The 12,447-nt window shown below is 39.9% G+C and overlaps 2 protein-coding genes across 2 annotated transcripts; both read right to left on the bottom strand.

The window, feature by feature from the left end:
* Positions 1-668: 668 nt before the first annotated feature.
* LOC125262916 (olfactory receptor 10G4-like) lies at positions 669-5,011 on the bottom strand. The gene has a single exon (XM_048181759.1). It carries the CDS (start codon positions 4,286-4,288, stop codon positions 3,329-3,331), a length of 960 nt encoding a protein of 319 aa, XP_048037716.1. The 5' UTR covers positions 4,289-5,011; the 3' UTR covers positions 669-3,328.
* A 5,599-nt stretch (positions 5,012-10,610) lies between these two features.
* On the bottom strand, positions 10,611-12,299 carry LOC125261227 (olfactory receptor 10G4-like). The gene has a single exon (XM_048179844.1). The coding sequence runs from the start codon at positions 11,939-11,941 to the stop codon at positions 10,982-10,984; it is 960 nt and encodes a 319-aa protein (XP_048035801.1). The 5' UTR covers positions 11,942-12,299; the 3' UTR covers positions 10,611-10,981.
* Positions 12,300-12,447: the final 148 nt, after the last annotated feature.

The following is a 12,447-nucleotide window of genomic DNA, read 5'->3' as shown; positions in this document are numbered from 1 at the left end:
AAGATGTTCAGCACTAAGTTACCAAGCCTCCAAAGGCTTGTATAGAAAGCCTACAAGTCCAAAGATAAGAAGGTGAAGAAGAGCGCCTGTTTTATTACATAAACAGAAACACTGCAAAGCAGTTGAATGCATGTAACTGTGGAACATGTAACAAAAACACATGTATTTCATGTATTTAACATTGTACATTAACATTACATTGAAAGTCGTAATGACCAGTGTGCCCTTCTGTGCCTCCGCTGTGTGATTGTGCGACACTCTTTGCAAAAGGCGCAGGTATTGTCCATATGGCTTTGAGATATGAAATTAAATTCTTCCGTCCAGCTGTTGTTAAATTTACATGTATATTTAGTTTTTTTTTTTCTTTTTTCGCCAGAGCAGTCTTCTCCTCCCATTTACACCAATGATGCTTGATTCAACTTCCTGTGTCTACTACCTGCACAGATATCAACTATGCAACTTGGTTGTAGTAGGTTGCCATGTTGAGGTCACAAATGGGTTGAAATGTGTATGATGTGTCGATTGTGTGAGTAGGATGCGTTTCATACAAGATCTGGCAACTGGACAACCTTTTAAAAAATATATTGATATGATTATTCATATAACGAGGTTTGGGCCATACAAATTACGGGAGTTTCCCGAGAGAAATAACAAAATGGGAGGGGGGTGGGAGATGGGTGTAAAATACGGGAGATTCCCGGGAAAAACGGGAGTGTTGACAGGTATGCGCATGTCCACTTACAAGAAAAGACCAATAGACTGGACAACTTTGCCAAAAAAATAGGCCTCGACATAAACACAACCAAAACCTAATTGATGCTCATCAACGCAAGATGATGAACCCATTATTCTGAATGGAAGTCAATTTGAAGATGTTGAGGAGTTTGTTGAGCAAGGACAATACTGCAGCTAAGGACATTAAAGCAAAACTAAGTAAAGTCCGCTGTGCATTCACTAGACTCCAGCACATCTGGAAATCTGCACAATACAGCATCAGAACAAAGATGAGACTATACAACAGCAATGTCAAATCTGTTCTGCTGCATGGGTCAGAATGCTATCATGTCATTGAGTGTGACATGAAGAAGATTGAGGTATTCCACAACAATTGCCAATTGGCCAGAGAGGATCTCAAATGCTGAGTTATATAAGAAGACCAGCTCATAGCGTGGCGATGGAGATCAAGCGCCAGAGAATTAAATGGCTTGGGCATGTCCTTCAGATGGACCAGAACCGCATCTCAAAAGTAGCTATGAGTTGGAGACCACCTGGGAAAAGTAAGCAAGGAAGACCGAAAACAACCTGGAAGAGGAATGTAGAAGCTCAACTGAAAGAACCACACTTCTCATGGGGCGACGGACAACATGCTGCCAATGATAGAACAAGACGGAAGCAGATTGTCAACGTCTTATGTTCCATAGGGAAATAAGAGACATTAGTAAGTGTAACGTAGTGAGTAAATCTCACTCCCCTGACCTCACTAGCGATTGACGCTAGAAGCTGCGACCTTTAGCATCCTTGAAATGAATCTAATCAATTATCAATATTAGAAGCATTTAAATCCAATTTCATACAGGACCACTTTGGCAAGTTACTTTGAGTTTATTGAAACACAAGTTATCTTTGGCGGCATGGTTCCTTATGGGGGTTCTTGCTCTGAAATTAATTGAACATACAAGAGCTTTAACATTAAACCCCCAATGGAACCATCAGCTTGGAAATACATAGACAATTAAGACACTTTAGTAATGTCTTTAAAAGCGAACAGTGGTAATCATGTAGATGTGGCAGTGGGACGTCTATACTGTAGCTTGGTTATGAGGATGAGTGTCTCTCAGCAGTGAGATCCATGCCAGCTAGGACTTGAAAGCCTTAGTGTTCTGAAACAAAAGAAGACGACAACCAGACAGAAAGTGCACAGTAATATGCTCATGCTTATAATGGGGAGGGAGGGAGGGTTGCGAGCAGTTTGAGCACTTACCAAGCAGTAATGCCACGTATATATGTCCCCGGTCTAATAGGAGAATGGTAGTGATTGGAGCGATTTGACAGCCGACCGCATCAGCTGGTCACAGCACTATGCCTACGTGGTCTGACTGAACTAACGCTGCGCTTGGTTTGAGTGACATTGCTTGCTCAAGTGCACAATGGTGCCAAGGGTTTAATACACTGATGATCTAAGATAATTGAATAATAGATTATGCCAGTAATGTCTCTTTTGGGAAAAGACTGAATGAAAACAATTAATCTGCTGTTTATTAATATAGCCATGCTTGCTCATTAGAGAGAGCTAGTTCATAATTTATGCTATCAGACAGCAGATTCTTTATTGTCTACTATTCATACCAATGACTATAATGATACTATAACTATAAAAGGGCCTCTATTATTCTCATTTGCAGGTTCATAATTTTGTTTAGGGGTGTATTTTTTATCATTTACATGTCCATTGTATCTGCATCTGTGCTTTCACCCTCTGTCTAAATGCTCTGTTTTTCTTTAAAAATTGCCTTCCAAAAAGCTAGTCAGCTCTATTGTGATTGGTCTATTGTCAGGAAGGTAACGCCCCTTATACCATAACTGGTGGGTCTGAAAATCCTACTGTAACTACGCTAACTAACTTTAGTTAGTGCAGTTGGTGGAAGAGTAAATATCCCTGACTGTGCAGCCTTTCATGGCCACCTCATCTTTATGAAATTGTTTTAGACACGTTAGCAATTCGGGCCAAACTCGGACACATTTCTAACAAGCATGCATCTCATGGTGATCACTGGTGAAATGTAATCATAGACTTTTATAACTAAAACTGTAAAATTTCTTTTATATTTTATTAGATTTTTTTTTTTTGTGTAACTGTATTATGTGTTTGCCCTTTCAATTTCTTTAGACATCTGTTCTCATGAAAATACAAATAAACCTTGAATGAGGAAAAACCCACAAAAAAGCTGCACATTTTGGATAAGCATTTCCAATATTGTAATTAAAATATACTCTTGTACATACAGTTGTTCATTCTTGTTGGTAGCATTTTAATCATTATGAATATCGGTGTATTAAATATGACTGAATCATACCATGACACAACAAATCTGACAAAGTATATGTATAGTTACAAAGTAAAGTAAAAAAATATTTTCATCATTATTTAAATATGTGAAATTGCCAAAGAGTTTTTCTTGTACATTACATCAAGTTCTTCAAATACTGTCCAATACCACATCTATGCTTTGGCTTATCTTCTAACATGAACAAAAGCATCACAAAATATATTATTAAATGCAACAGCAACATCAAAACCATCAGACATGAGAATGAACAAAATAATCTATTATGATAAAACATTTAAATGATTTGGTGCAACTTTTTTGTGCAAAAATACATGTGCTAATCGTTTCCTGATCTCCTTAGTCCTGGTGCAATAAACAGTGGGGTTTATTAAGGGAGGAATTAACGAGGAAATTATTAATAATGCATTTCTCTCTGTCAAATTCAGCACAACTCCTACTCGAGTTAATAATGCAGAGACCAGTTTTGGTGCAAAATAGCTAAACAAGACAATGAGGTGACTCAAACAAGTGTTGATCATTTGCTTTTTGCTTGAATTATTAGAGAGTTTAGTCACACTATATGCCAGAACAGCATAGGTGCACATAATAAAAGGAAACTGTCCACAGAACCACCACAGATTAATCATTGCAGGCAAGAAAAAATATGGTTCAGGATTGACACAAGCAGCTCTGATCATGGAAGGATAATCACAGAACACATATCTGATAACAGGCTGACAGTATGGGACACTGTCTACCACAGAAGTCAAAACACCCATTAGAGTAATAGTAATGAGCAAAGTCAGAAAAATAAACAGAAATGTTCGTGAATTTGTTACAATGCTGTGATACCTTAAAGGAAGCCTAATCGCAATAAGTCGGTCTATTGCCATTAATGTCAGGGCCATGAACTCTGTGAAATCGCCAAGATGATAGAAGAACATCCTTGAGATACAAGAGTAGTATGAGACAGTTTTAATCTCAGCCAGCAGCACTGAGATCATAGTTGTGCTGCAGGTAGAGGAAAACATTATGTCAACAACAGCTAGATTACAGATTAATATGTACATTGGTTTGTGTAAATGTCTGTCAGTCATGATGATACACAGATTGATGCCGTTCCCAAGCAATATGAGAATGTAGGTTATTAAGATGAGGAATCCGAGGAGCTTTTGGTTCTGCAGGTGATCAAATCCAGTGATTATAAAGCTGTCTACATTGCTCACAGTGTAATTTGCCATTTTCAGTCCACTGATAAACAAACAGATGCAAGCACATTAAAATACTCTATATACAAATAAAAAGTCAAAATCAATTAGATCGTTGATGTACTCATATATGCACAGAAAAAAAGCTCCTGTGAAGGAAAATGGCAGAAAGATGCAGACAGCGTCTGTAACTGCAAGGTGATTAAAACTGTAAAAGTTAAAGTATAGTTTCAGAAGACATACAAAAAGAGTTTCAGTCATTATAAAGAATAAATATAAATAATATTTAAAACATTTTCTTGTCTTATTCTTCTTTAGCCATACCTCTTTAGACTCTAAGAATTATTTGAATTTCGGTAACCCTTAACTGAAATTAGTTAACATGAACTAAAAATGAACAGTTGTATTTTTATTAACATTAACAAAGAAGAATAAATACTGCAACAATGTATTGTTTATTGTTAGGTAGTTAATTAATGCATTAACTAATGTTAACTAATAGGACCTTATTGTAAAATGTTACCAGAATGTCTAATGAGAGATATTAAAATAGCATGCAAGAGGTTGCGATGTTCTTCTCATTCAGTTTAACAGATGTGTGACTAATGTCCTCCCTTTTATATTTTTATAGTCTGGCTGATATGTCGCAGTTTCTTAGCAGCTGTGATTTAACTTGGGAGTTCGTTCAGAACACCAAAGTCTTTCCTATAACAGTTCAAGGTTGATAATACACAAACTATAGTTCATCAAATTGAATCAACCTATGATTGACAAATGTTTTATTTTTTTTATTAACAGCTTTCATATTGTGAATAGACATACATTATTAATGTATTGACAACATCAAGGAAAGCATTTTAGTGATGAGCAACTTTAGAGATGTACAAATGTTTGGTTAATTTATGGTAATATATTAATTTCATAGAACTAATAGGCTAATTTGATTGTGTGTGTTTCATGAAATGTATTTAATTAAATCATATCACATTTATTTACCTATTTTCTCATTACAACATTTCATTCAGTATTATTTGTTTTGATAAATCTATATAACAAAACCACGCATGTCACAATCAGTCACAAGACAAGCAACAGCAAATAATGTTTGTTGTTGCAGACGTTGAACCTGTGTTGTAACCCTTGAGGTGGATGTTTTTGAATTTTTAAATGAAAGTAACCTTTGGTCTTTTCCTTATCTTTGAAGACTTGGAATATAATGCACAAATTGAATGGATTACGTTTATGATAATTGTATGGCACATTTCTCATAAAATCATAACCAGGCAGCTGTCATGGGTAACGACCTTTGACTCTTTCTCATTATTATACTTGCAGCTTCCTTTATATGTGAAATCTTGTTTTCAGGCTGGTAGTCTTTCACTTTTTTATAAGACAAAGAAGTATTAAAATACATGAAGCAGTGTTTTAAAATTGCCCATCACTAAATGTTTTTGAATAAAGTTGTTTTTTTAGGTGCACAAAAAGTATTCTCGTCACTTCATAACATTAAGGTTGAACCACTGTAGTCACATGAACTGTTTTAAATATGTCTTTAGTACCTTTCTGGGCATTTGAAAGTGTAAATTAACTTGATGTCAATGGAGGCCTCACTGAGCCATCGGATTTCATCAAAAATATCTTAATGTTGTCACAGAGACGAACTCCGTGATTCCCTCCTCTGACCATCGGAGGGAGTCGAGGGACCATCGAACTGGGTGAGTGATACGTTGAAAACCTGCTTTCGGAGGGGTTTAACTCATGAATTACAAGCTGAACTCGCATGCCGAGACGAAGACAAGACTTTAGATCAGTTTATTGAACTCACCATCCGAATTGATAACCTCATTCGTTCACGCAAATCTGTTGCTCAAACTGGAGCTCGCTCAGTAAATTCCATGGAATCTGATGATCCTGAACCCATGCAAACTAACACTTATCACTTATCTGAAACGGAGAGAAGTCGCAGGCTGGCTCATCGTCTATGCTTATACTGCAGAGGTCCAGGACATGTCCGGAACAATTGCCCAGTTCGACTCCGTCCCGAAAATCCACGGTCGGTGAGTGATTCCAACACGTCTTACCAGGCTGACGTGTGTTTCCGTACCTGTTTCATTACAAGTTGATGAACTACAGTGCAATACTCACACCTTGCTGGATTCAGGAGCCGCGGGAAACTTTATGTCGCCACACTTTGTTCAACAGAATCACATACCCATAATTACATGTTCCCTCACAGTGCAAGCGATAGACGGCCACCCGCTGGGCACTGGAAACGTGACAACCATCACCACACCACTCATGCAAATTGGCCTGTTTCACACCGAGAAAATTCAGTTCCACGTCTTACCCACATCCACATCATCTGTCATCCTGGGGCTTCCGTGGCTACGCACTCATAATCCGCAGATCTGCTGGAGAGAAGGTTAGATAACTCATTGGAATGAACAATGTCAGTCTAAATGCCTGTGTCATACCCCTACGTTACCAGTCAGAGTTGTTAAAGCGACCGTTCCCGAGAGAACTGAAGATACTCCATCTGTCCCCGAAATCCCTGAGGAATACCAGGACCTGGTAGTAGCCTTCAGTAAGGTGCGCGCAACGCAATTACCACCACATCGTTCATATGACTGTGCCATTGATTTGCTTCCAGGAACCTCTCCACCCAAGGGCCGCATCTTCCCATTATCCCAGCCAGAATCTGAATCTATGAGGAAATACATCGAGGAGGAACTAGCGAAGGGTTTCATCCGGCCGTCTACCTCACCTGCGTCTGCGGGCTTCTTCTTCTTGGGGAAAAAGGATGGCGGATTACGACCTTGCATAGACTACCGTGGGCTGAACGAAATAACGGTCAAGTTTCGATACCCGCTGCCACTGGTTCCTGCTGCACTGGAGCAGTTACGAACGGCCAAATACTTCACCAAGCTGGATCTTCGTGGCGCATGCAACTTGATTCGCATCCGGGAGGGAGACGAGTGGAAAACAGCATTCTCCACCGCAAACGGACACTATGAATACCTCGTTATGCCCTTCGGTCTGGTCAATAGTCCGTCCATCTTCCAAGCTTTCATCAATGATGTATTCCGAGACATGCTCAACAAGTTCGTGATCGTCTACATCGACGACATTCTAATTTACTCAGATTGTATGGAGGAACATGTTCAGCAGGTCAGAGCAGTGCTTCAACGTTTAATTCAGTATCAACTCTACGCAAAGGCAGAAAAGTGTGAATTTCATCAAACCTCTGTGTCCTTCCTGGGTTACGTAATCAGTCCCGACGGAGTAGCTATGGACGAGAAGAAAGTATCAACAATTCTGAACTGGCCACAACCCAAAACACTCAAAGAACTACAACGTTTCCTAGGATTCTCTAACTTCTGCCGTCGGTTCATCCGTAACTTCAGCATCATCGCCTGTCCCCTCACAAGCATGGTAAAAAAAGGTAATACACTCCTCAAATGGTCTGTCTCAGCTACCCAGGCGTTCCAAGACCTCAAGAAACGTTTTACCACAGCTCCCATACTCCATCATCCTGATCCATCCAAACCGTTCGTGGTGGAGGTCGACGCATCCAGCACTGGTCTTGGGGCCATTCTCTCCCAAAGACAAGGTAACCCACCTAAATTATACCCTTGTGCCTTCTATTCCAGGAAACTCAATGCAGCAGAACGAAACTACGACGTCGGGGATAGAGAATTGCTGGCCATGAAGGTCGCGTTCGAGGAGTGGCGGCATTGGTTGGAGGGAGCAACTCATCCCTTCACTGTCCTAACTGACCACAAGAACCTTGAATATCTCAGAACCGCAAAAAGACTGAACCCTCGTCAAGCCCGCTGGTCCCTGTTTTTCTCCCGTTTCTCACATACAGACCAGGCTCAAAGAACGTCAAGGCTGATGCCCTCTCGCAGCAACACGAGGGTGAGTTCATACATCAAGAGCCAGAAACTGTATTACCTGAATCTCTCATTGTTTCGCCCGTCCAGTGGGACATCATGACCGAGCTCGAGGAGGCCAATGCTCAAGCGGAATCCGCCACGGGCCTAACACTGTTCCAGTGCGTCTTGGGATTCCAACCTCCCTTGTTCCCATGGTCTGGAGAACCTACCAATGTGCCCGCTGTCAACGACCTGGAACAGAGCACACACTCACCTTCAGCATGCCGTTCGCAGAACCAGAGAACAGGCGGACCGCCACCGGCGACCAGGTCCCACATACCGTCCAGGCCAATGGGTATGGCTGTCCACCAGGGACTTACGTCTCCGATCACCCTGCAAAAAACTCTCTCCAAGGTACGTTGGTCCATTTCAAATCACCCGTCAGATAACACCAGTATCATTCCGTTTATCCTTGCCTGACCACTTTCATATCTCTCCCACTTTCCATATGTCCCTGCTCAAGCCTGCCGATGGTCCCAGCGAGGAGGGAGAGGAGGTGTCTGGTGACCAGGGCCCCCTGCCCATCATGATTGAAGGCAAGGAGGCTTATCGTGTCCCCGAACTGCTGGATTCAAGACGCCGAGGAAGGGTCCTACAATACTTAGTCGACTGGGAGGGCTATGGTCCTGAGGAACGCTCGTGGGTCAACGCGGATGATATCCTCGACCCAAACCTAGTGGATGAATTCCACCGAGACCACCCTGAAAGGCCAGCTCCTCGACCTCGCGGTAGACCCCGGTGTCGCTTGCCTCCTCGCGCCAGGAGGCGCTCGCAGGGGGGGGGCTCTGTCACAGAGACGAACTCCATGATTCCCTCCTCTGACCATCGGAGGGAGCTTTCACCCGAATACTAACATACACACACTACATTTCCCATAACTCTTTGCCTTGGACTGATTACCCACCAGCTGCATCCTGGTTACTGGAATATAAAGGACTTCCTTACACTACACTTAGACGCGAAGTCTTGTATTGCCGTGGTGTACAATTCCGAGTGTTATTCTATTTTCTGACTGATTACCTGTTACTGAACCTGCTGCTTACCATTGTCGAACCTCTGCTGCCTATCCCTGACCTGTGCTTTGGATACTATTCTGTGAGTGTTGTCTGCCAGCCCTGACCTCTGCCTGTCCTTTGATTACGATTCTGCCTGCCCTGTGTTATACCTGTCTGCCCCTGATTTACCCTGCCTGTACGACCACGATCTGTTTAATAAAAGCATGCAAATGGATCCCTGCCTGAGTGACGATTCATTACAAATATTGTGTTCCGAAAATGAACGAAGGTCTTACGGGAGTGGAACGACATGAAGGTGAGTAATTAATGACAGAATTTTCATTTTTGGGTGAACTAACCCTTTAAGATATTTTAATGAAATCCAACACGTTTTTTTATCCTCCATTGAAAGCAACGATATTACCACATTCAGTGTCCAGAAAAGTAGTAATAACATCATTAAAATAGTCAGTGTGACTACAGTGGTTCAACCATAGTGTTAAAAAAGTGACGGCTCTTGCGTCAGCATCACACACATGCCTTGTGCTGCTCACATGAACAGGCGTCAGCTTATGCTGTTCGCAATGCTTCACGGGATTGAAGTTCTTTCCCCCTGTAAAGCCGTTAAGCACACAGTCTTGTACCTTTGTCTTCTTAAAAAAAAAAAATGCCTATAGGAAAAATGAATTGAAAAAATACTTCCGGAACCAGTGCCGCTCAAAGCACATGACATTGCAACAATAATGAACATAAATATCTTAAAGAGCTCTGACTTCCTGCAGATTCCTCCTTACTTCCTCCTGACTGCTGCAGATTCATTTCAGCATTGATAGTGTTGCTATATAAATGCATAAATCAAAGTCTGAGGACGTGAAACAGCTCCGAGTTGAACATCACGAGTGCCATCTCTTAATGTACCCTTTTCACATTTCCAGGGTTTCTCAGATGCGGAAGTCATCATAGTTTGGTAAATGTGAATGGGAGAGGACAACACATTTTTGTATTCTCATTTGCTCAAATATGAAAAGAAAAAATCCATGATAGCATTTTTGACTTTCCAAAATAGAGAAAAATATAGAGAGACTGATTACAGCAGTCAGAAGAGAGAATGATGTCAAATTAGCTGTCACTCCCTCAGCCGGTGTATTAGAAGCACACTTGCAGCAGTGTTAATTTGTGTTTTGTAATTTGCTACCATGGTAATATAACACAAAGTACAGCATTATAAATGTTGTTCAGTTCAGTTCAGTACACACATGCATAGAATTTTTGTATGCGATTGTCACTACTTGCATTTATCGGGAGTAAATTCAGTTGTACAATGTGGTTGTCACTCCTGTAAATCAATGAACTGTGTGTGCAAAGAACAGGATTGAGCACTAAAAGGGTGAACTGACAATGTAATTTAACTGCAGTAGGCCTATGTGTGCTTTAGATTTATTGTATTATTGTAACATACATGAAACAACAAATCTGACATAATATACTGTATAGTTAAAAAGTTGCTATTATTAGAATTATGATATTTTCAATATTATTTAAGATGTGGGACAAAGTACAAGTATGTAACAACGTTTTTTTTTTTTTTTATGTGGCAGCTACTGTACAGAGCAATCTCCTCTAAAAAAAACTTTTTCTTGCACATTACATCATTAATTTCATCAAATACTGTCCATTACACTACAATGTATAAACACATCTATGCTATGGCTTAATCTCTAACATGAACAAGGGCATTACAAAAGACATTAAAAAGCAACATGATCACAATCAGCTATGAGAATGAAAATAATCTATCATGATAAAACCTTTAAATGATTTGGTTTAATTTTTTTATGCAAAAATACATGTGCTAATCGTTTCCTGATCTCTTTAGTCCTGGTGCAATAAACAGTGGGGTTTATTAAGGGAGGAATTAACGAGGAAATTATTAATATAGCATTTCTCTCTGTTAAAGTAAGCACAACTCCTACTCGAGTTAATAATCCAGAAACCATTTTTGGTGCATAATAGCTAAACAAGACAATGAGGTGACTCAAACAAGTGTTGATCATTTGCTTTCTGCTTGCATTATTAGAGAGTTTAGTCACACTATATGCCAGAACAGCATAGGTGCACATAATAAAAGGAAACTGTCCACAGAACCACCACAGATTAATCATTGCAGGCAAGAAAAAATATGGTTCAGGATTGACACAAGCAGCTCTGATCATGGAAGGATAATCACAGAACACATATCTGATAACAGGCTGACAGTATGGGACACTGTCTACCACAGAAGTCAAAACACCCATTAGAGTAATAGTAATGAGCCAGGTCAGAAAAATAAACAAAAATGTTCGTGAATTTGTTACAATGCTGTGATACCTTAAAGGAAGCCTAATCGCAATAAGTCGGTCTATTGCCATTAATGTCAGGGCCATACACACTGTGAAATCGCCAAGATGATAGAAGAACGTCCTTGAGATACAAGAGTAGTATGAGACAGTTTTAATCTCAGCCAGCAGCACTGAGATCATAGTTGTGCTGCAGGTAGAGGAGAACATTATGTCAACAACAGCTAGATTACAGATTAATATGTACATTGGTTTGTGTAAATGTCTGTCAGTCATGATGATACACAGATTGATGCCGTTCCCAAGCAATATGAGCATGTATGTTATTAAGATGAGGAATCCGAGGAGCTTTTGGTTCTGCAGGTGATCAAATCCAGTGATTATAAAGCTGTCTACATTGCTCACACTGTAATTTGCCATTTTCAGTCCACTGCTAAAACAAACAGACTATCTATGTAATGTTAAAATACACTATCTACAAGGGACAAGACAAAATCAATTAAAGTCTTGATGTACTCATATATGCACAGAAAAAAAACTCCTGTGAAGGAAAAGATTCAGACAGCGTCTGTAACAGCAAGATGATGAAAACTGTAAAAATTAAAGTATAGTTTCAAAAGAAATACAAAAAGAGTTTCAGTCATGTTAAAGAGTAAATATGAATAATGTAAAACATTTTAGTCTTATTCTTCTTTAGGCGTTCTTCTTTAGATTCTTAAAAACATTCGAATTTCTAATCAGTGAATATTAAAATAGCATGCAAGAGATCCTGAGATGTTCTTCTCATCCAGTACATACTGATGTCCTGCCTTTTATATTTTCATGGTGTGACAGATACTTCATGGTTTCTTAGCAGCCATGATTAAACATGGGAATTTGTTCAAAACGCAATAGTTCATAACAGTTCCAGACTGATAATAGGCAAG

The sequence above is a fragment of the Megalobrama amblycephala genome, linkage group LG2 (genome assembly GCF_018812025.1).
Source record: "Megalobrama amblycephala isolate DHTTF-2021 linkage group LG2, ASM1881202v1, whole genome shotgun sequence".
NCBI classification, from domain to species: domain Eukaryota; kingdom Metazoa; phylum Chordata; class Actinopteri; order Cypriniformes; family Xenocyprididae; genus Megalobrama; species Megalobrama amblycephala.
Note: the sequence above shows the minus strand (reverse complement) of the source record. Positions and strands in the feature narration are given on the sequence as shown.